This window comes from Pagrus major, chromosome 5 (genome assembly GCF_040436345.1).
Source record: "Pagrus major chromosome 5, Pma_NU_1.0".
Taxonomy (NCBI): domain Eukaryota; kingdom Metazoa; phylum Chordata; class Actinopteri; order Spariformes; family Sparidae; genus Pagrus; species Pagrus major.
In genome coordinates, this window is record NC_133219.1 from 3,712,725 (window position 1) to 3,738,160 (window position 25,436).

Genomic DNA, 25,436 nt, shown 5'->3' on the forward strand with positions numbered 1-25,436 from the left:
TCCACAAATGGTGCAATTACAGTACAAGCAACATTTCAGGTGTGCTCTCTTTCAATTTGACTTTCACATACAGTGGACTCTAATCTGGCCAAACTGTTGACATCTTTATAACCTTTTCTAATTGTCTGATTGCTTGGATCTATTTTTGACAATATTGTTAAGGTCAAATAATTAAAGTGATTTCAGAAGGGGGCAGGATTAAGGAAAAATGTTCAATATAATGAAGTATGACATACTCGCCACTTCCTCAGGTAAGATTTATTCATGGCACTTCTGAAACTTCAAATTTTCTTTTAAGGTGTCCAATTTTCTGTCCCTCGGCATTGTACCTAAAGATGCAGAAAGAAAAATCTCAAGTAGATTTCTGAGATAACATAAAGTACCACCTTCTTACAATCCAGCAGAAATATGCCAAAGTTGCCATGGTAACACTGTTTCAGCCAAGGTTAATCAATCTTGATTGAAATTCAAACCATTACTGTTGTTTCGATAGTGCAGTTATTAAAAAAGGCTGTGTGACAAAGCACAGAAAAAATAGCCAAACAAGACTTAGAAACAAAAACTTGGTTTGTAACATGCATGTAACATGACACAACATAGTCTATTATTTACTTATTTTATTTTATTATTATTTAGAATAATTTCATTGATAAAGACATGCAATCTATGGAGAATTTCTTACTCCATCAAAAATGGATGTAATGACAAAATATAATTTATCTAAGGACATTTTTCAAATAAAGTATATGCTTTCTTAAGATTCTCTAATCAGAGAAATTGAACAGTAACTATTTGATCTGCTTTGTATCCTGTCCTTGTCAGAACTGGAGGTGCAGCAGCAGAGGCTGCAGGAAGGATCCAGAGGATCAAGCTTCTGTGGGCCTGAGACAGAGAAACATGCCAACATAGACTGTATTTCAGTTCCACATCAGAAGATACAGGATCTCCATAACAACGGTAGGAAAATGCTGCAAGAACCAATCATCTTACTCCACTTGTGTTTACAGCAGTCACTTATTCAGACTTACCTGCTTGCAAAGAGAGGAGGCGCATTTTATTAACCTAAGTCTTGCGATGCACTAACGACAGACTTGTGAATGTGTAGCATGTATTCATCTACTTACACCCCCAAGGTCTTGCAGTGAAGTGCAGATGGAGGCGCATTGTTGGGTTTTGCAACAACTATTCATCTTGAACAATAAGCGATTCCTAAATGAACTACATTTCTCTTCGTACTCTTTTATTTGGCTGTCTGATTTAAGCTGAAGCATCATCTTGTTGTTGTGTTGAATGTGTAGGCTTCCATAAGCTCACATTGGTCAACACGTGGTACGGCTCTCTGCGGCCTCTTTTCAATCCTGAGGAGAACATCACCATGGTTCCTACTGTCACTGATGGCAGCCAGAGGTAACATACAAGAAAATGGATTTTATCACCACACGTGTCACAGTACAGTACTGTATACCAGATACTGTGGTACAGTCTGCTAAAGACTGAAAAATAATCACTAAAAATATTTTCATGCTGATTGGTTTTATCTGATTACGCCTACACTGTTGTTCCCACATTTTAGTTATTATGCACCTACCTTGTCTACTGTCTTCACACATAAAGCACAGATAACTAAAACATTGACAATAATTCCATGTTGATGGTATTTTTACTTACTTAATATTTTCCCATTGTAGCTCCATTCTAGCTAACTTTGGCCGACAAAACAATTCAGAGGAAAGACATACTCTGTGATTTATATTGTCTGTTTCTGTGGAATGTATGTATGTATTTTAGCATAAAGGTATCAACCTACATAACACAGGTTTGAAGCTAAGGTACCAAAGAGAATTTATGGAACACATTTAAATATTATTTATGTTAGTGATGTTTTTTGGTGTTTAATTATTAGCATCTGACAAGTGGTGGGTGGTGACTTCAGGTTCTTTTACTCTTCCCTTTACTGTAAAAAAACAACAGCTTACATGTCAGTTATAATTTTAGAAAAAAGGCACATCTACACTTCCAACTTTACCTGAAACATAAAATGTCCATAACAAATAACTGGCTAATTTACTTGCAAATAACTTTTTAAAAAACTTTTTTAAAAAATAACCTTTTTTGTTTTTGTTACTTGGAGTACTTGGAATATTCTGCATATTCCTCCATAGTTTGCTCTTTGAGTCTATATTATGATGTTTGAATTTGTGTACATAACTAGGTATTTGGGCACCATTCTGGGCTCTTCTGTCATATCCACCACAGTGCTGGGAGACGACCAGCCTGTCAGCACAGCAGTTCACTTCCAGCTCCAGCACAGAGTACAGGTCAGCAAAATCTTTGAAATTTTCACTTTGAACTTTTATTGACATCTCCACCGTTTCTTTTTTTAATTAAATATATTAATAAAATATATTCTATATTTCTTACAGAATCCCTCTGGTACTGTGTATGATCCAGTATGCGCCTTCTGGGATTTTGATCTCACGTAAGTACCAGTAAAAACAAACTGGAGGTCTCAGATTCCGCTATCTAACCTGTTGCATTAAAAAAATGTGATAATAGCTGCAAAACACTTAGATCGGAGAATATTTTCATTCCTAGCATTCCTGTGTGTATGTAGATATGTAAGTATGTGTTGTTTGTGTATTACTAGTCCAGAGGCTGGTGGGTGGTGGAATACCAAAGGTTGTGAGGTAGTGTCCAAACAATATGGATACACTGTGTGCTACTGCAACCACACCACCAATTTTGCATTGCTGCTCCAGGTTTATGAAGCCCAGGTAACATTCCTCTCTCAGATTATCACTGTGTATTTTGATTAGGCTTTCATCTACAGTATGTGCTGCTATTTACAGCTCATGCTCTGTGTGTGTGTGTGTGTGTGTGTGTGTGTGTGTGTGTGTGTGTGTGTGTGTGTGTGTGTGTGTGTGTGTGTGTGTGTGTGCGTGTGTGTGTGTGTGTGTGTGCTCACGAGCATGTGCCTGTGTCTGCCTCTTCTTCTGTGTGTCTGTATCTTTGTTAGAGGAGCCCAGAGAACGAAAAAGCTCTGCAGGTGCTGACGTTCATTGGCTGTGGAGTGTCTCTGTGTGGCCTCCTCTTCACCTTCATCCTCTTCATCGCTGTGGGGTGAGTCACAAACGTCACCGAGTGCACTCTGTAAAGCGCACAGGGTGAAATGCATTTCATAAAACCCTGCTAGATTCACATCAATAAATAGAAAAAAACAGAACATTGTGCTCTGTAGACATGTCAACAGCACCATAGTGGAAAATTTTTGAAAAATCGTGAGAAATACTGGGAGATCTTCACTTAATCATTTATGTTGTGTCTGTTTGCATGCATGCGTGTGTGTGTGTGTGTGCGTGCGTGTGTGTGTGTGTGTGTGTGTGTGTGTGTGTGTGTGTGTGTGCGCGCCTGTGCAGTGTCCCTAAATCAGACCGTACCACTGTCCATAAGAACCTGATTGTTGCTCTGGGCATCGCAGAGCTGCTGTTGATGTGCAGTGACTGGGCATCTGCCAATGAGGTGAGACTCCATGTATAGCCTATTTATACATTTTAAGTGTTTTACAGTAGGTGGAGTAGTAGTAGTTATCATTTATTAAAAGTTTAAAACATACACTTGCTATACAACCTGCTTCTTCAGGATTGCGTTGGTGTGGTTTTCTCAGATTTGACTGACAGTGTTTGAATTGGCAAAAAAATCACTGTCATCACATTTTGATTTAAAATTTGCTAATATGTAATGTTGTAATGTGAAATAACCAAAACTGTTTCTCTTCTGGAGAGAAAATGTCATGTTTGTGTAAGAACCTGTCACTTAGAGTACAAAGCTGATTGAAAAAATAGGTTGTCTGGCTTACTTACTAACGTTCTGAAGTGAAGATAATCATGTCATCTTTTGCAACTAATGTGATAAATAGTTGCCGTCTTCTTCTGGATCAAAGTCCCAATCAGTCAATGGACAGACTGCGATGGCCACCCTCGCTTTGAACACAGATTTCAGCATGTTATGACATGCTAATTTAACCCTCAGGCCAGGACAGGTCATTTAGAATTTCCTCTGAACTCACACTTGACCAAGGTATCTCAAAAACGAGTCTGTGCTAGGTATACCTGAAATTTAGTGTGGATATTCTAAGTCTCCACAGGGGAATCTGACTTTTTTTTTTCTTCTTTTTTTTTTTTCTTTGTCACCCATACCATTAGGCAACAAATTGAACCAGCACATAAGAAATATTAGTGTTAACTCCAGACCTCTGATTCAGATTTTTTAAATTTAGTCTAAATATAAAGATTGTCATGAAATCTACTGATGATCTCCATATGTTTTTAGGGCGCACATTTATCAGGACAAAATTAAACAGTTTTGTTCCACTGATGAGGTACAAACTCAAAGAATAGTCCCTTTCATCTAATGAGTGTCGTGAACACTGCCGCCTAGCTCACAGACCATCTTTGTTCTTGTATATTTCTTATCCTGCAGGCAGCATGCTTCATCGTGACTGCACTGCTGCACCTCTTCTTCATGGCCTCCTTCTCCTGGATGCTAGTTGAGGGCCTGCTGCTCTGGAGCAAAGTCGTGTCTGTCAACATCAGCGAGGACCGCAGGATGAAGCTCTACTACATCATTGGCTGGGGTAAAATTTCATCTCCCTTTAGTGGCTTGTCAGGTGGGAGTTTGATGTATGACCTAGTAAACAGTGGATTTGGATCGATTTATTTTTATCTGCCATGATAATATTCTTAAACTCAACAATACTCTAACAGTACAAGGTGTACCATATGTAACATCTTGTCCAGCAGCAGAAGTTACAGAAGAATGTTTGGTACTGTCTTTATATTGCTATTATACTGTACTGAAGCCAAGACCAGCAGAAATAGCTGATTCTGATTTTACTTCATGACACATGACTTTTTTCTCCATCACAGTATATCAAAATATATCATTATCACAAAATATTAGGTAACTGTGTGTTTTACAGGATAGTAATCCAGAATTTGTGAAATTACAGTGAAAAAAGTCAGCATCCTGCACACCATGGTCATGCATTTTGACATCATCACAACAGTTCCTGTTATTAACTTTCCCGGTTAATAAAATTAAGCTATAATTTTATTTCCTTGATAATGACTTTCAGTGATTAAGCCACAGTCATCACCTTGATATGGCTATTGAACTCCAAGTTTCATTCTCAAAGACACAAAGTTAATCAGTAAGCAAAAACATGTGTTATTTTATCCTGCGCTTTTATTTCACACATATTATAGACAGTTAAACAGAACTGCATCTAAATTTGTTGTTTTGTCACTGGTTTGACTGTGTCTTTATGCAACATAACAAAATGTGGCTGTCACATTTTACTTCCAAATATGACTCTATTTGCGTGGTTGTTCCAACACACTAACTTGGTCTCACTCACTGTTTGTGTATAATTTAGATGAAAACATAAAAAAGCGCAATAATCTTTGCGAGGTAGTTGTTTGTCAAATCAGGATTAAGAACAACAATAAGCACAAAAGAAGACTTTATAGTAGAATGTAGAACAAAAACAGGGAAAAGTGTTTTAAGTGATTCTGCCTCTGAAGTGCTACAGCACAATTTGCTTGAAGGCCAGAGCAATAATCTCACAGAGAGTTTACATTCACACTTAATGTGTGTTTAGTCATCCCTGAAGACTTCACTTGTAATGTTACTGAGAGTGGGATTTACTTTTGCCTGGCTCAGCTGCTGGAGGAATGGGACATGTTGCTGTCCTCAGACTGATGATAGGGAGAGTTCATGTGGGGACACACAGGTGGGGAGGGCACGGGCAGGCAGCTAACATGGCTAGTTCTTCTATTTCATTCCTTCTGGGAAATAAAATAATCAAGAACATCACACTGATACATGACGTGCTCAGATTATTTCATTAACATCATGTATTCTAAGGTCCTAAGCTTTTACTACATTTTGTTAGTTCCAGGGCTTCATAGCATGCTGGACAACTTACTAGTACATGTCCATGCTTTACATAGAAACTGTTATTTGATTGTGATTTACAAGCTGCACATCTTACCATGTTTAACCATTTGTAGATCACAATTAAATCAAAAATAAGTATTTCAATATTTAAGTGCTGTAAGCCAGGAGCAAGTTATAAGATTGGTTCTAATATTGGCAGTTAAGATACTGTTACACAATCAGATGTGAGTTGCTATATAGGATTTTATTTTTATTTTTTTGTTATGATGCCATGGCAATGCATTGGTGACATGTTCAAAAGCCAGTCCGAAGCCAGTAAGCACCGTATTGATAAGCACAGAACTCCATGCAAAGTCCAGAGTGAAACCAAATATATGAGGAAAGACATTAATAGCACTTCAGGTACTGAGAAAATCTGAGGTTCTTTTAGAGGCCACACATTTTACTAAAAACAGACAGTTCCATTCCATGTACCCATTTTATTTTAAAAAACAAAGAAATACAGTCTGGCCCACCCCCACCCCACCCCTGGCAGAATGGCTGGATTCAGAGAAAAAAATCCTCTGAAAAAAAAAGTGGACCTCTTACAGTTTACAGAAAAATACCTCAAGCATCATGATTCACGACCCAGTCCCATCCAACATATTTTATTTCCTGGTCTTGTTTGGTGGGTATGTTTGCTCAAAACATGCTCTGTGCTGTCTAGTATTGGTGCTTTTAATAGCTGCCACACTCATATATGAGTCATACTGATTTTGAACTGCACATGGGAAGGATGAACATGTAGGAGTCCATTATTGATTTAAAGCTCTGTTTTGGCGGTCGATTTTCTGACTGCTGTCTCTCATCTTGTCTGTCTCATCTGTGTATGTGTTTGACTCAAATCACAATGCTTAATGCTTTTCCTGGGCCACTAAACCACGCTGTAGAAAGGAAGTGCTGCACCAGTTCTCAATAATTTATCAGTCAAAAGGTCCCAGTCTGGAATATCAGTCTGTCATCTGTCTGTGGTTAGAGCAAAGCATCTTTACTCCTGGCCAGACTTCTGTCACATACATTGTGGATATTAATAGTCCTCAGAGGATGAACCCTGATGTGGTGACCTCATTACCTTTTCTGTAGCATTACCATCAGGCCAAGATTTGCATTTACACACAATAAATATTAAAATCTAACTGGCTGATGCAATGAAATGTACTTAGCACACCTACGCTCCCCAGATGATTAACCCTTTCCATTGTGGAAACACCACTCCTCCTGCACTATCCTCAGGAACAAGTCTCACTTCTCACACAGGTGATCTCTTTAATCGACAGGAAGATTGTCATACTGCGCACATTCATGCTCCATGGGTATCCAGGATTTTAATGGCCCCTGGGTTTTGCTCTAATGCCACCACAGGGCCTCTGTGCTCTGAGCCTATAGGAGCTGCTAGTTGGACTGCAGACTCTTTCGACCAACCTGATGATGATTTTTTGATATTCACTTCACTGTTGATGCTTACACATACAAGATGTGATAGATGTGATGTTATTCTATACTGCATCCTTAACCCATTTAAAAAGAAAAACATCCTGCAGCTGTTACTGTTCATGTTCCCAAATTTATCTGAGTGTGTTATGTCGCTTATGAGCTGAGAACACAAACACTCAATATTCAGGTGTTCCCTTCAGCTCTACATGCAAATGTTCACAATGTTCCCCTTGAGACTAAATAGACTGAGCAAACAGAGCAGACTAAATAATCTGTTCAATTGTTGCTACAGCAGTCCTATCCATAAATATGTCTAAACACACAGCTTCTTTTGCTTCTTTTGTTGCCATAGCACATAGTTCATCTTGTATTAAATTGTTTTTCAGGACTACCTGTTCTAATAGTTGGTGTAACATTGGCAGTATCAGTGGATGAGTACAAGGCAGAAGATCACTGCTGGCTCAATGTGAGGTCTGACACCATCTGGGCCTTTGTGGGACCTGTTATATTTGTCTTGGCGGTATGTAATCATATTCTTTGTGTGTGTGTGTGTGTGTGTGTGTGTGTGTGTGTGTGTGTGTGTGTCTGTGTGTCTGTGTGTGTGTGCGTTTGCTATATTTCTTCCTTTCTTTAAAGCTAGCCTGTGGAGTTGATAGCTAGTAGCACTATGAAGCAATGTTTTGATGAGCGAGTCCCCTATCTGTCTGCATCTAGTGCAAACAGGAGGACACACCTAAACTGATATGTGGATGATCCATTTCCTGCCCTAAATCACAAGGAAAACGCAAGTTTCTAAATATTCAAAAAGTGACCTCACAAATGTTTTCAGGAAACACATTGAACATCTTTCAGGGCCTCAATGATACATGCAATGCATTTTAGTACAAAAAGACTAAATGCTGCAAACTCCACAGAGAACCTTTAAAAATGAGCGATATAATCCTTGAATTACCATCCCCCAAAATCTCAAAGCTTCTTAGTTTCCCTTCTATTTTTCTTCTATGTTCTATTTTTCAATTTCAGATAGGCCTGAAGCAATGAAAAATGAAATAATGCACATCAGCTGAGTACTGATAACTATGATGTGATTTCCTGCAGCCTGAGGAGGAGGGTAAACTTTCCCTCCTCTAAAGGTGAGCCTGAGGCCAAGTGGATCTGCAGAGGCACGTCTCATGTTTGCTGGAGGCCATGTTGATGCTGTTGTCCTCTGCCTGCAGGTCAATGCAGTTGTGCTGTGTCGGGTTGTCATGGTGACCGTTTCCAGTGCTCGTCGTCGTGCTAAGATGCTCAGTCCAAGCTCAGCATCAAAGATGCAGACCTTTGACCTCACCTGGTGAGATAGAATGGATTCTCTACCTCTCTCTCTCACACTCTCTCTCGCCTCCTGCTTTTTGTCTGCTTTCTTTCATGAGTCTTTTTCTCTTGTGCACCCACTCTCTCTCACACACTCTCTCTCATGCATGTTTCCTTTTTGGTCGAGCCAGCCATAGTCAATAGAGACAGTGTGAGAGATTGAGAGTTTAGGCTCGGGAGTTGCTGTGGGAGTTGTAAGGGCTTATCAGCTTAGCACCTGGTCCCAACACAACTCAGTGTCTGTGTAAATTGTGAGTGTTTGGTGAATGTGTGTCTGTGTGTGAGTGTGTTTGTGCTGCATCTTGTGATCTGCCGTTTCTTAAAATTACATTCTACCATACATTCTATTATTTTATAATTGCTGCCATGTTAAACACTTCCATCGAGCAGTTTTCAGTTCTTCAGTTAGTCAGTTTTTTTCCCATAAAAAATCCCATATAAGAGCAATAGTGATGGTTGAATGGAAACTTTAAAGTTTCTGCCATTCAACAAACACTGAGGGCTGTTTAAAGGCCTTCTGTAACATCTACATTCTTCATCTTTGTTATAGCACATTGAAAACACAATTCTGAATGATCAAAGTCATCTAACAAAAATACTGCTACTTTTATCATTTATAATCCTGTTACAGGATAAATATGGCTATGTTTTTCCTATTGTCAACAAATCCCATGTTAATGTGGTTAAATCATATTGATTACCAGTATAACATTAACACTGTATCATTTTGTTCATGCCACTGCCTCTGATCCAAACATACATACAAAAACATGGAACTGTTTTATGCTACTGTCTGTCATTGCTCAAGTGTGTTTTCGTTTATGTCACACTTTATTACAAATCAAAAATGAATTAATAAATTTACCTTTTTTAAAGAAAATAAAAATGAAATGACTCATACCAACAATGCAGTCTTACTTGTACAAAGTACACAAACATCACAATACCAAAATTGCCACAATAACAGATTTTTTCAGCCATATATACTAGTACTAGACATAATACTAGTATACTAAAAACAACACAATCCAAGGAACAAAAAATAGTATGACATTTTTCTTCTTTTATTAACCCAAACAGGTGCTCATACAGTAAAAATCACTGAACACATACAAACACATCTGTAATATTTATAGTAATTTAAATTATTTTTACTCTTCTGAATTGTTTTCCCTACCTTGTACACATTCTTTATTTTTAATTATATAAAGAAGGAGACAGATACAGATCAGCTTGGCCCAACCCAGTGTTAGCAAGTGAGTTTCTGCAAAACCACAGAAAAGTTCGAACTGAACATTTCTTTATGTTGCAACTTTACACATGTTCAGGTTGAATTTCCTATTTATCACTTGTCACAATGCTGTGTTTATGCTCTGCTTAGGTTTAGGCCCAAATACCACTTGGTTGGGGTGTGAGGCTTGGGGTTTTTGTGTGGACCCAAAATGCAGAGTCCGGAGGTAGAGAAATGGTCCAAGGGTGTTTATTTAGCAAACAAAAGTTAAACAATGAAAGGTGAGGGCAGGCAGGTTGGGTGGTGTGGTCTGGAGATGACGGTGAGAGTTTTCAGGCGGGCCAGAGCGGCTGAGAGCTGAGCAGAGAGACGCTGGAAAATCTGAACATGGAGGAGGAAAAAAAGCGAAAGCATGAGTTGAGATCCAGTCTTAGACAAAAGCCCAATAGCAAAAAAAAAACTAGAAGCACTTAGTGACAAAATTCACTGAGGAAACAACTTGAGCTTGATTATATCACCATATGTGACGGAACAATCTGGCACCGGAGTAGTGGAGAGACCAGGGTAATATAGCCAGAGGATGATGAGCTGATGGGAAACAGGTACGGGAACCGGTGACCACGCCCACGGACACAGACACTCCGAGGGAAAGTGCAGGTGAAGGAGATAGGAGGGGGGAAAACAGACAAACAAAAACCCCAACTGCCACCACAGGCACCGTGACATTGGGTTAGGAAGACATTGTGGCTTAACAAAACCTGTTTTGGTCACCACAATAACCGCTTGAATTGTCCGCAGGTCTCCTTATAAATACACCCGCTTTTGACACGACAAAAACAGATGGAAATATCCCCAGGTGTCCTTGAAACCATCCACCGTTGTGATATTATATCCTGTCGACTGGGCTGTCTGGCCACTGCCTAAAGTAACTGGCAAACTTAACCAAGGCTCAAGGTAGCCAACTAACGTTAGCCATGCTCTGAGGTAAAAAGCTTGTTAGCTTAGTGTTTTACAATAGCTGCTAATGTTACAGTAGCTCACTTGGGGGACACTTTATCAGCTTATCAGCATCATATTGCTGCATCATTAACATAACTTGGACTTGGATTTCATTAATAAAATAAAGTAAATTACAGTAAATTATATTATATCCTCTCTCATGTCTTTGAAGAGATCAGGGTGCTGATGCCAAATTTGTAGTGGTCCTCTTGTTGTCACCGTTCTTAAGCAGCTTTAAAAAATAACAGTTATATATTAACAGAGACAAGTTGCTTGCAGGCTATTCTGACATCCACTCACATAGTGCTGCCTACTACAGCCACAGGTTGAGAACTAGCTGATTTTCTTTCCCATTGTTTTATTTGCTTTATTTTTTATAGCATTGGTACTTTTAATACTATAAAATATTTAATTAATATAGATTGTAGCATGTGAAATCAAAAAGTATCAAAGTATTGATACTTTTGACAACCCTAATGTACACTTTACAATGTATTAGTTTGATTTTCTGCCTTCCCTTCTCTGTCAGTGGCACTCAGCCTCAAACTCATTTGTTTCTGAATAATCCTTTATGGTACTCAGAAAAAAATTTATAAATGGGTTAATTAATCAAAAGTAACAAAAAATATAACTTTTTTATTCTGGAGTGCAGACGATAAGTTTGGGAGTCTTACAGCTGCTCTGTAGTCTGGTGGTATGCCAGATGGCAGCAGTGTGAACAGACTTTGGCTGGGTTGGGTGTTGTCTTTCATATCCTTAGGGCTCTGTGCAGACACATCACCTGGGTTCCAATCCATACGACGTGCCATGCAACTTGCCAACTTCCTGCAACTTAGATTGCCAGCACACCAACCAAAGAAGATCTAGTTCTAATTCTGTCAGACACCCCAGCAACCACAAAGACCAAATAATGTTGTACCCCAATAAATGTTCAGTTCATTTTTGTATGTGCAAAAGGAAAATATCAAAAGAAATTCAAAACCTGGACAAATAAAACCAAAATTATTCACCATTCAGTGAGAAATTGTGTTTTTAGGTGAACACTGTCTTTAATGTAATGAATCATTGCCTGTGACTAGCTGATTCATACTGAATGCGCGGTTGTCATCTAAATATTACTCACATTGTACTTTGAATAGAGTGCATACTTAATGGCTAAAACATCTATATGCTGTGTGTATTCGTGACATTTTCTTTCAGTATTTTGAATACTGATGTGCTTTTGCAGAGGTACTGTACATACACAGGTCAGTACACTACAATCAGAAGCAGTACTGTCTTAAGACTGAGGAGAGGCTTGGTTCTTTTTTCATATTCAAGTTAAAAGTCCTTCAACCCAACATGCAGCTTCCATCCAAATTTTCTTTTCACACATTTGTCTTAGCCTAATGGAAATTCTATAACGGCATCTCCATTTTCACTGGGTCTCTTCATTCCCTCACCAACAGACTGAAAGTTGATGTTTGTGCCAGCTCTAGAATGTTACATGAATTCAGGAGATTAGAGGGAAAACGTCTTTCAAAAATAAAAGGGAAGAGAGAGAAGTGAGTGCCGGCTTTGTCCTTGCAGACACAGTGTAGTCTGAAAACTCAATCTTTCTACCCAGGTGCAGCAGTGTGACAACAATAGTGGTTTGAACAAAGGCAACCTTTTCCGCCTTGCCCCATGAAATAGTTATTGGCCATATAAGCACCATTGAAAAGATGATTGCAAAGGAACAGGAGTATGACTGTGGTAGACGGTAAAATCTATAGCTGTGCAGAGATGTTTGATGAGGATTCAAGGAGGAAATATTTGAGAAGAAAATACTGCTGTCTCCTTCAGTCTACGTATATTCATGTTTCTAAAATGGTTGACAAAAAGAAGGTTCACAGAGTACTGAGGAATCATTAGGCGCCTCTTGTGCATCTGTATTTGAGGGTATGTGTGTGTGATAAATGCACATCCTATATTCATTTATTATTATTGTGCTTTGTGTATGTTTGCAGGGCTGTTACCCGTCCAGTTCTTATCCTGCTGCCAGTGCTGGGTCTGACCTGGCTGTGTGGAGTGCTTGTCCATCTGTCTGTAGTAGTTGCTTATATCTTCATCGCTCTCAATGCCTTCCAGGTAAACAGAGATACAGAATATCTTCAAATTTGATCTCATTTTCATATCCAAAGCTCATGCTTTATACAATCAGGATTATTGTATAATGTTAAGGTTTATTTAGAACTGTCTAAACCAACCATTAGTTGACTCACATTAATACAATCATGCAATATGAAGGTGGTAACAAGGTACATTACTGTATTATATTACTGAACATATATACAGTTATTTATACACGAATATTCATAAACACGTAGAGCATTTTTTTAATCTACGTCAAAATTACTTTTAATAATAATAAATGTGATGTGTAGAGCATTTATTATTTGTATACAAATCCTTTTTACTTTTTACTTGAAGTCCTTCTGCTTTCCTTCTTTAGTAAAATAAAAGTAGCCGGCCATGACCAACGTATGTGTGAAAAGTAGCCACTGGACTATATATTGCAAAACAATACAGTGCCTAGCCCTCCCTCTGGTTGTACAGCAGGACTACAAGGACACCCAGGGGATTGTGACACAGGGGACAGCCGCTGGCCGCGTCCCACCAATCTCCCTCCGTCTTGTTGTCCACTGTACTACCAGGGCCACGAAAATCTCTGTCAGCGCCACTGACACATTATTATTTCTGTATTTTCGGTAACGGTATGTTCAGTGGTAGTAGTAGAATGCATTCATACTGATTTCCCTTGTTAGATCCATGAGCTTTACATGTAAAATAACCACGTGATAGACTCATAGATATCGTCACAGTCTCACGACGGTATTACAGCATTTTTTTATTGCAATATCATGAAATTAGGCATATCACTACATCTGCGATAAACGTGTGAAGTCTAAGATTATGTGTGGTTACTGGCAAACTAAAACATAGTGGTATTACCATTGAAGTGGCTATTATCAATATTCAGTGGTAAAAATGTATCAAATGACAATGTGAAAATAATGTGACACTCTTTTGTAGAGATGAACTTACAAAGAATTATCACATTTATCTGCAGCATCCCTTGGCTATTACGGAGATGACTTTCAGTTTTTTGCTGTCCAGCTATAACTTTACTATTTGGGTTCATTCCCACCACTCACATATTGTTGTATTTAAAACAAAGCATGCAATTGTTTTCAGTGAAAAAGCTCTACAAACCAACTGTACACCTGCTCCTCAGCAAACAGCAGACACAGAGACTATAGTGGACATAGCAGAGTATTAAGCAGCTAAAGAGATTTCAAGAATTGATTGAGACCAAAACCAGAGCTAAACTGTACTGAGCTTGGACTTTGTGCTTGCCAGGTAGACATAAACATGAGTCCAAATGAATGCTATTTTTGCTCTGCAATTGTTTTGATAAGCAAGTAAGAAACTTTTTGCTAACAAATTCATAAAATCCATACCATACCAAGTCTGTTACTACCCTTTAGCCTTAAATTTATTTAATCCTTTATTTATAGATCCCTTTTTCAAGATGGATCTTTGCACTATTTAACGCACATACAATTAGCATTCAAAATGTTACTGTACTTTGCATGCAGCTGGATTTGTGAAACCAGATGATCACTTGATCTCAAGAATCTCTCTTACCAGGCTTCAAACTATGTGACAGAACACGCAGTAGTTGAACCAATCAGTGTCTTATGAGGAACTAGTGGTAGCTGTTGGAATGGTTTAAAGGTGACAGACAGTGAGAGAGGCAACTGTTTGAAAACAATTGCTCTCTAAAGCACATTATCACCTCACATATTTATTCTATATCAATCTTACATGAAAGAAACAACATACAGTCCTAACAATTTAGTAGAGCCACTGTAGTTGTGGTGGTAAAATGGTCAATTTTATGTATTTATGTATTTACAGTATGTATTTACTTATTATTTATTTACACTGAACAAAAATATAAACGCAACACTTTTGTTTTTGCTCCCATTTTTCATGAGCTGAACTCAAAGATCTAAAACTTTTTCTATATACACAAAAGATCCATTTCTGTCAAATATTGTTCACAAATCTGTCTAAATCTGTGTTAGTGAGCACTTCTCCTTTGCCGAAATAATCCATCCCACCTCACAGGTGTGGCATATCAAGATGCTGATTAGACAGCGTGAATATTGCAAAGGTGTGCCTTAGGCTGGCCACAATAAAAGGCCACTCTGAAATGTGCAGTTTTGCTTTATTGGGGGGGTCAGAAAACCAGTCAGTATCTGGTGTGACCACCATTTGCCTCACGCAGTGCAACACATCTCCTTCACATAGAGTTGATCAGGTTGTTGATTGTGGCCTGTGGAATGTTGGTCCACTCCTTTTCAATGGCTGTGTGAAGTTGCTGGATATTGGCAGGAACTGGAACACGCTGTCGTATACGCCGATCCAGAGCATCCCAAACATGCTCAATGGGTGACATGTCCGGTGAGTATGCTGGCCATGCAAGAACTGGGATGTTTTCAGCTTCCAGGAATTGTGTACAGATCCTTGCAACATGGGGCCGTGCATTATCATGCTGCAACATGAGGTGATGGTCGTGGATGAATGGCACAACAATGGGCCTCAGGATCTCGTCACGGTATCTCTGTGCATTCACAGTGCCATCAATAAAATGCACCTGTGTTTGTTGTCCATAACATACGCCTGCCCATACCATAACCCCACCGCCACCATGAGCCACTCGATCCACAACGTTGACATCAGCAAACCGCTCACCCACACGACGCCACACACGCTGTCTGCCATCTGCCCTGAACAGTAAAAACTGGGATTCATCCGTGAAGAGAACACCTCTCCAACGTGCCAGACGCCATCGAATGTGAGCATTTGCCCACTCAAGTCGGTTACGACGACGAACTGCAGTCAGGTCGAGACCCCGATGAGGACGACAAGCATGCAGATGAGCTTTCCTGAGACGGTTTCTGGCAGTTTGTGCAGAAATTCTTTGGTTATGCAAACCGATTGTTGCAGCAGCTGTCCGGGTGGCTGGTCTCAGACGATCTTGGAGGAGAACATGCTGGATGTGGAGGTCCTGGGTTGGTGTGGTTACATGTGGTCTGCGGTTGTGAGACCGGTTGGATGTACTGCCAAATTGTCTGAAACGCCTTTGGAGACGGCTTATGGTAGAGAAATGAACATTCAATTCACGGGCAACAGCTCTGGTGGACATTCCTGCAGTCAGCATGCCAATGGCACACTCCCTCAAAACTTGCGACATCTGTGGCATTGTGCTGTGTGATAAAACTGCACATTTCAGAGTGGCCTTTTAGAGTGGCCAGCCTAAGGCGCACCTGTGCAATAATCATGCTGTCTAATCAGCATCTTGATATGCCACACCTGTGAGGTGGGATGGATTATCTCAGCAAAGGAGAAGTGCTCACTAACACAGATTTAGACAGATTTGTGAACAATATTTGTGGGAAATGGTCTTTTGTGTACATAGAAAATGTTTTAGATCTTTGAGTTCAGCTCATGAAAAATGGGAGCAAAAACAAAAGTGTTGCATTTATATTTTTGTTCAGTGTATGTATGTTAGTCAGATCAGTTAGTCAGATGTAGTCAATTTCATGGGGTGGAGTGCAGAGTTGATATCGTGTCTTACAAGTGGACATAAAGTGATTAATAGTTTTGTTTATTTGGGAGCATAAGGGTTCATGTCATGTTTCCATTTGTGTTTCTGTGATTTCCTGTTTTATTTTGAAGTTTTGCCCTCATGTGTTGTGTGTTGCTTTTCAGTTCCTCCTTTTGTGTGATTTTCCCGCCCTTTTCTGTGTTCACCTGTGTTTTGTTTGGTAATCAGCCCGTGTGTGTTCCTTGATGTCTTTGTCAGTTTGTTCTGTGTTACTCACCTGTGTTATTTCCTGAGCCTGTTCCCCTGTCTTCCACTGTTTTCATGTTTTTTGTTTCTGGCTTTGTGTTTCTGCTTTATTCCAAGTGTTTTTTCCTGAGTTGTAATTTGGCCCTCTTGGTTGGTACTTTGTTTTAGCTTTTGTGTTGCTTCTTTTTGTTTTTGGCATTTTGCTCTTCTTAGTTTTTGGGATTATATGATTTTTGGATTTCAGCTTTCATTAAATAAAGCTCGCTTTTTTGTTCCCAATCCTGCCTGCCTCCAGAGTGTCTTGCATTTGGGTCCTCAATATTTTTGCATTAAACCCAACAGTTCATAGCAATTAGCCAAATACATTTCGTTTATGTATTAAACACAGGTGGAAATGTTGGTGCCAGAGGAAAGGTCAATGATAGCACTTTTAATAATCAACAAGCTTTAACAATTTACATTAGTAAAACCAAACCATTGATCGAAAATATCAAAATAAGTATATGAATCAATGAGCTTCTTCTTGTGTGTTTGTGTCAATACTCAGTAGTTGTGTGTCTTTATTGACAATTTTGCACATGTAATGTCTGTATCCGCTCATTTGCAGCTGTAATTTCATTACAGTAACTGGTTTATGGCGCCATTTTGGACAAAACCCATGTTTCCAATTGGGGAAAAACTCATTTTTGAGTTGGCGGTTAAGATTAGTGTGTGTGTGTGTGTGTGTGTGTGTGTGTGTGTGTGTGTGTGTGTGTGTGTGTGTGTGTGTGTGTTTGGAGGAGGGCAGTCAGGCCTTTAAATGACAGGTCATACTACATCTACCTCCAACCCTCCTCCCCTGATAACATAGCAGTTACTTCCTGACACTCTTCTCTCACTTCAACTTCTTTCCATACACTGTCTGTTTTCTAACACATTCCGTCTATTCTGTACATCTCTCTCTCTCTCCCTAGTTGTCTTCACTTACCCCACTCACCCCTCCATGCTATTCCTCGGTCTTTAATTAATCAAAATGAGCTAGCCCCTGGGTGACCCCCAGAGAACTGCTAGTTAATTTAGATTTACTGCCAGTGTACAGCTGAGGGCAGATAACACTACAGTAGGAGTTCTTCCTCATGTAGGTAGGAGGATGATGCCAGACCATCCTCGTTTTTTTTATTTTTATTTTTTTACCTGTATAGTCTGTTGAAGGGCTGCTTCAACAGGCTATAAAAGTTAAAGCAACACTAGGTAGTTTTTCGACCTTAAAATAATGTTTCTACACTCAGTTAAGTGGTAGAAAAACGGTTAATAGGATGGATGGTGATGTCTCTGCAGCCTGAGGGGGGTCGCGCCAGCAGAAACCGCACTGTGTAACTTCTCAGAGCGGGTCGGAACCTATCTGACGTAAAGGCGTCTAGTGCGACCTGCTTTACGGCATACGTCACACGTTTATTCGTCGGTGGATTTAGCCAGCAGCTACTTGGATTTTTCGTAAACCAACGCCATGGCCGAGCCAGCGAAAAAAGCCAAGAAGGCATTGTCTGAGGAGGCGAAGAAAAAAAAACAGAAAGTGATAGAACACGAGCCCGGACACGGATAAATATTGGACCAGCTTACACTCGGTGGCGCGAGCTGAAAGAACAAAATGGGTTTCAAGACTGATGGCGACCTAGCCTTGATGCTACTGGATTTGTAAGTCATATATTACATATATACATATTTATTATCTTACCGACTTTTACTTTGAGTTGATTTGTTATTATGTGGTGTTTATTGGGGCACTATTTGTCCACAGTTTATAACCGTAATAAAGCTGGGAGATAATCTAATGCTGTCCGTTTCGATAGCTTGCACGTTTTCATGTAGTGACTGTAAACGATGACTAACTTACTAAAACACTATGAACGTCTTTTCTTGAAAAGTTGCAGATTCCTTAGTTCATGCAGATAATCAACGTAATTGTTGAACAGTGTGGTCGGGAGGTAACGTTAGGCTATTGTTGTTATCGGTAACGTTAGCATGCTACTTACTGTTGTCGTACCGAGTTGGTTGTAGTCCCGAAAACATAGTTACATTTTCAGATGTTACTAAACACATTCACGCCCAAGCATCATGTTTTGGAAGTAATTTAGGCAGTGCAATCACTATAACCAACTCGGTATGAGAATAATTCTAGCATGCTAATGTGCTGTGCAGCCTATATGCTAACAAACTACCAACTGCTATCTCTGAATCTAGCTTGTTGTTGGCACTCGAGTGAGTTTTTTTCAAACGATTTTTCGTGATTCACCGGCTCCGTCAACAAATTCACATGTATTCATTTTCCCCAGGGACGCTCATACAGCAACAGTATTTACGACACTGGTAACAGATAATTGCGCTCTCAACCAGCTGGTGGTAGTAATGAGTCGAAACTACCTAGTGTTGCTTTAAGTATGACAGTAAGAGCTAGAAGGCCAAAACAGGGCTGAATAATAACAGAGTTAATGAAGGTTCTCAGTCATCCAGGTCATTGTAATTCTAAGCGCTGTATCGTAGGCAACTGGACTTGTTTCAGTTTCTTGAAGATGTTTCACCTCTCATCCAAGAGGCTTCTTCAGTTCTAACCAACTGGAGGGGAGTTGCAGGCTTTTAAACTATGTGTGGGAGTGTCCTTACGGTGTGTGAGAGTGTCCTTACATAGTGTGGGAGTGTCCTTACAGAGTCGTTAAGGACATGTGTGAGCTCTGAGTTTCAGAGTCGTTAGGGCTACTTGTCGGTTGTTGTCCCAACCAGTCTTCATGTGGGTTGCTAGTGCTAGGTGAGCCCAGGTGTGATGGTTGTTAAGCTGTCTGGGGAGTGAACTCAGTACAGCATTGTAGGTGGGTGATAAGTAATGTTGCAGACCACCTCCTCTGTTCAAAGATGGTCATTCCAGCTCGACGTATGAAGGAGAATGAACATTAAAAAGCCAGAGTGACGATGAAATATTAACAATAACATACAAAATGAAGCTTCATAAACAATTTGGTCATGCTTCTGCTGACAGACTACAGAGGCTTCTGAAGAGTGCAGGCAATAAAGAGACAGAATGTAACGACATCCTGCAGAAAACTGTAAGTGAATGTGAAAATTGTCAAAGATACAGTAAAATTAAACAGAATTGTTGCATTGCTGTAGATCTCCATGAACTTGAACCAGGTGTGTGGTATCTCCACATTTATGACCAGTTCACACGATTTAATGCAGGAATCATTCTGACCACAAAGAAATCCTCTGAAATAGTGAGAAATAGAACACTTTGTCCATGACTGCATTGTCCACTTCAGAAACTGTTCAACAATGATGAAGTGAGAGATATGACAGAAAAGTTTAACAACAGCTGCCTACAGCATGGAGTAACTGACTTCTGGAACGACATCACCAAACACTTGCTGAGATTTATGGAAAATGAAGACACGTAACTGGTGTGACTGGAACACTGCAATGGACTGGGCTCTGATGGCAAAAAAACATGCAAAATGTCCATGGCTACAGTCCTTATCAGCTGTTTTTTGGACAGAATCCCAACCTGCCCTCTGTGCTAACCAATAAACCCCCAGCTTTAGAGGGCTCAACGAAAAGTGAATTGTTGCAGAACACATCTCTGCTTTACATGCATCGGGAAAGGCCTTAACAGAAGCAGAATGCTCAGAAAGAATACTGAGAGCACTGCAGAAAACAGCTTCGTCACACAGATGAGAAATATGAAACTGGAGACAAAGTGTACTGCAAGCAAGGAGTCATTGGTCAGGAAGGATCAGGAGTCATTGGTCAGGACGGCGCAGTGGTGTTTGTCAGACATGGAGGAACATGCATTGGGGTACATTATCTGTGACTGAGAGAAGCAAATACAGAAAATATGGATCAAAGTGTCAATAGGGATGATACTGAAAATGACACAGACTTTGAGCAAGGACTGGAGATAGCTCACAACATAGACGACACAGACACTGTGACTGAGTTGGAACAAGAGTTCAGACAAATGAAGGTGACAGGAATGTCAGCAGAATGAAGCAGAACATCACACAAATGACAATACAGTGACACATTAGCCCCATTCACACTGCCTTTTCAAGGCGGGAATATTGCGCCAATATTCCGCCTCACCTTCTGTCGGAAAGTTACAGAGGTGGAATGGGGGGACAGTGTTGTTCACCTCTGATCTGGCTGCTGTGGTAGTAACAGAGCCACAACAGAGGACGACAAAAAGCCGGCAGCGCAGAACAGGGGTGTGTTGATCTGATGGCATTCACAGTCTGACAAATAAACAGATCCTACACTCATCATTCACTCACAAGAAATGTCCCACACTTCAACCCACAAAGCAACGTTACAGGACCAAACAACAGTAATGTGGTAACTGGTAGTGTCTTTGGCATCTTATATGAGGAAAAATATATTGAATTTATACGTGGAAAAGTGTCTGTCATCCTGTCTGTCCTACCAACTCCTTGTCACGCTTCCGCCTGAAAAACAGTGTCTGTCCCCGCCAGCGAGGGCCAGGCGGCTCCCGTTGTTTACTAGCTGTGATTATATGACGTGATTTAACTTACAATGTCTTCATTGCCTTTCATTATTGTGTTGGTGTAGCTACTGTCTTTCGCAACTTGTGTAGGAAAAAAATTACCAAATTTAACGTAGACAGTCAGCACTACTGACCGAGACTTCAGTGAACTTCCCCCTGGAAAACAACATCCCTCTCCGCCAGTGAGAGTCAGAAAGGGTCCGCATTTTACTGATGGTGATTATGTGATGTCATTGAGAGCAAAAAATGTATCTGTGCCACTTTCCGGCTTTATACCACTGCTGCTTGATTCAGTGTGAATTTCTGTCTAAAAAGGGCTATAGTGGTAAAGATCAAAGAACAGATGTCACTCTGAAAAAAGGAAAAAATGTGAAATACAGAGATAAGATAATAGATAATAAGTATTTTGTGGTATTTCGCACACAGCTAAAGTCTTGGGGCATGCAAGCAAAGCTACAGGTAACTACAGATACTAGTACAACTTGCATATTGAGCCCACCAGTAGGCTCTTAATTCCTGTGATCTCTGTTTTCAAAAGTGTGAAATGAGGGCTCTTGACAACAGCATTGAGAACCAATCAGCTTATCCCTTGCCCTACCCAATTAGTTTTAGGTTTTTATTTGCTCATTGTGTACATTATCAGATATGTGTAGCTATATATTGCATGCTGGGCTGATGTTTTACAACTGCAACCAACCTGCGACTAGCCCCCATCTCTTGCTTAAAAAAGTGTGCGTTGGGATTGTGAAAGATAGATGTTCAGAATAGGGCTGGGACTTTATCGCGTTAATTACGATTAATTAATTACAGAAAAAATAACGCAACAAAAAAATAACGCATTTAAAGTTGGATTCGGAACAGCGGTGTTTCGGAGTGGGGGTGTTTCGGAATGGAGGGGTTTCGCAATGGAGGTGTTTCGGAATGGAAGGCCGTCCCCGAAGCGGTGCTACAGATAGCGTTGTCTGACCCAACTTATGAACTGCCATGCAGAAAGACAATTTCAAACAAAATTCATCAGCTTTATGACACTGAAAAGCAAGCGTAAGCTCATTTATGTGTCTATTCATTGATTCAGTCATATACCAAAATCCATTTAAATTGAAAAATGTTGCTTCTCGTGTCAAATATTGATATGCAATTAATTGAGATGAATTAATTACAAAGCCTCTAATTAATTAGATTAATTTTTTTAATCGAGTCCCACCACTAGTTCAGAAGTCTCTGTGTTCAGCTCTCAGTACTTTTGTAGTTTAGTTTCTCTTCAGTGTCCCTGTTTGCACTCTCAGACATCTGCTTTCCCATGCCAACAGCCAATGTTGTTATTTTTTTCAACGATGACCACAATCTTCCACTGTTCTTCACAAAGTAGTTTTAGTTGCCTAACTAATTCAAGCCTTAACCATAGAGGTGGCAAATCAGAAAATGATCAATTAAACATTTTTGTAGAGGTCACGTGTGTTCTGGAAGGCACTGACAAACCATGTTGTCCTAAAGATTGGCGTGCTAGATCATAAAATGCTCTTATGGGATGTGGAGGGTGATAAAGTAAAACTAAGTCAAATTGAGTCAAAGCATACTTTTAAGAACAGACATGGCAGCAGATTGGCCAGTATACTCCAACAAAAGTGCCTTTTAGATGGTCCAACAGTCTCTGAACCCCCTTACCCCAAACAATTCCTTTTTCAAAACTGGAGGAGATGAGTAACTTTCCAGAAGTGACAAGCTGACAATTACATCCACTGAGAGAGAAAACAGGGTTTAAGTTTCTCTCTTACGCTCTTTTTTAATTTGTTATACTACCAATTACTGTCACTTTTCATGCTTTAACAGAGTGCAACACTATGGGCCCTATTTAGATGGTCTGTAGCACATGGTCTAAAGCGCAACATGCTAGTCCATTTAGGGCGTGTCCATGTCCATTTTGCTATTAAAACAGTGGATAATCTGGGCGCAAAATGTGGTGCACTGTGCAAAGAGGTTGTATTTAGACTATGAATAACTCATGGGTGTGTTTTGGGCGGAACATAAATTAAACCAATCTGAGTGTTGTCTCCCATTACCATTAAGAGCCAGTTGCGCCAGGACATGGAACGTATTAAACAGTGGCACTCATCATCGCTGAGGGACAGGGATGTGATCCTCGGCTGCTGGACCCTCTACCCCGCCATTTCACAAACATCTGTCCCATCAACAACTCTGTTTGTTTATATGAAAAAATACACTGATATTTAGCTGGGATGGGTCATAAAAAGTATCATCCTGATCAATAACGGCGGGATGAGAGGGTGAAATACGTCCTTAATGAGAAAATATGAATGACATTACCTGCAGTGATTGTCCAGAAGCAGAAACCATATGTGTATCTCTACATTAACATGCACATTTGCACACGAGAAACAGCTGATAAACTTTAGAGTTTATAACTACAGTTTTCAGTCTTGCTGATTAAATGTGCTACAATATTTGTTACAGTGACATTATGCATTCATGTAAAAGTGTTTAAAATAACTGAAAGCAGCCTCTTAAATCATAAAATCAGAGCATATGCACGGTGTGAACCCGCCTGTGTAGGCACATCTTACTGTCTGAATAATGCATCCTTTAAATATCAGGAAGGAGAATGCACCTTTGACTTTAGACCAGCTTCTTGTTGGTCTATGGTGCAGTCACTTTCTCCTGCCTCAAGATAGCAAACCACCATCAGTGCTCCTGACCACACCTCATTTTAAGACCAACACACCCAGGGGAGCACAGGTGGGCGCAGGTATATTTGCTATTTACACAACGTGGGCGCTGGGCATGAAAATAACAACTGCATCGGTCTGAAACTAGCAATGACACTTGCGTTGTGTGCTACTTTGTGCTGAGCGTAAGATATAGCCCTCTGAGTGCATTCCAGGAGCAACTTTCTCAAAATGTCCGCTGTTGTCCTACAGCTGTGGCTATTGGCCATCTACAAACACTTGTACTTGCTGATGGGATCATGTTTTTGTGGTATCCTCACTTCTTCAGCTCATCACTGGACATACAAGAGGTTGAACTGCAAAATTAGAAGAAATACCTTCTTCAAATTATACTTCTAGATCAAATTTATAGTAAGACAAGAGAGATCCAATTTGGATTCAGGTCAGCCACACCCTGCCAAATGCAACTGAAGCTCATGCCAAAAGGGAGTAGAAAACCACACAGATAGAGAGCATGAAGAGGTATTTTGCAATACATGGTTCTCTCTTTGTTGGTTAAGAGAAAAGCAGAGTTTGACAAAGACATTACAGAGTGAAGAACTAAGTGGATTTGATGAAGATATTTCTAATAAAAGCTGTATGAATGGAGTATATTCTTCTCCCCCTTTCACATATGTTTCCTAAAGTGCCTGTCTCCTCTCCACAGGGCCTGTATATCTTCTTAGTGTATGCTGTTTACAACAGTGAGGTAAGAAGGTATTCAGTCCATTGTCATTGCATCTGCCTGTCACCACTGCAGCAGAATTTCAGAATGTATCTTTGTGCTGTGTGTGAGGCTACCAGCCTTTTGGACAAGCCAGTGGGTGTAAACGCTGTTTCTCATTTAGGTGAGGAATGCCATAAAGAGGATCAAAGAAAAGAGGAAGGCCTTATCTTTCACGGTTAGTGAGTATAAAGCAATGATCAGGTCCAGCATGGTACCGAAAATTAATTCCCTCTTTACAAATGTTTATTTGACTGGAACTCTAACTTTGCTTTTGTGTGGATAGTTTTTCAGTAATGTAGTGGTGTAGTAGACTAGTGCAAATACTTTATGAAATTACATTACTTGTGAGCTCTTGTGATTTAGTTCTGTTGTTTTTTCCCAGAACTGTTCCCAGCCAACCAGCTTCCTACCTTCCCAAAGGGCCCCAGTTACGTCCTGGGGTCACAGTCCTCTGACCCCCTCCAGCCCCGAGACCAGTGAGACCTCTGGGCCCCCCAGCTCCACCTCCACATCATTGGTCATCAAGAATGGTAGGCTGCATAGCCTGTGCTATGTGCTAT

At 40.0% G+C, this 25,436-nt stretch overlaps 1 protein-coding gene across 1 annotated transcript in view; it reads left to right on the forward strand.

Moving 5' to 3' along the window:
* The window catches only part of adgrd2 (adhesion G protein-coupled receptor D2), a 41,727-nt gene that overhangs the window by 10,854 nt on the left and 5,437 nt on the right, over window positions 1-25,436 (forward strand). Inside the window, exons 9-22 of the mRNA XM_073465353.1 lie at window positions 823-957; window positions 1,299-1,407; window positions 2,213-2,318; window positions 2,424-2,479; window positions 2,648-2,774; window positions 3,017-3,120; window positions 3,417-3,519; window positions 4,480-4,633; window positions 7,818-7,951; window positions 8,649-8,764; window positions 13,003-13,123; window positions 24,817-24,858; window positions 24,998-25,051; window positions 25,259-25,406. Of these exons, the coding sequence (XP_073321454.1) occupies window positions 823-957; window positions 1,299-1,407; window positions 2,213-2,318; window positions 2,424-2,479; window positions 2,648-2,774; window positions 3,017-3,120; window positions 3,417-3,519; window positions 4,480-4,633; window positions 7,818-7,951; window positions 8,649-8,764; window positions 13,003-13,123; window positions 24,817-24,858; window positions 24,998-25,051; window positions 25,259-25,406 (1,509 nt within the window). The remainder of the gene's footprint in view (window positions 1-822; window positions 958-1,298; window positions 1,408-2,212; window positions 2,319-2,423; window positions 2,480-2,647; window positions 2,775-3,016; window positions 3,121-3,416; window positions 3,520-4,479; window positions 4,634-7,817; window positions 7,952-8,648; window positions 8,765-13,002; window positions 13,124-24,816; window positions 24,859-24,997; window positions 25,052-25,258; window positions 25,407-25,436) is intronic.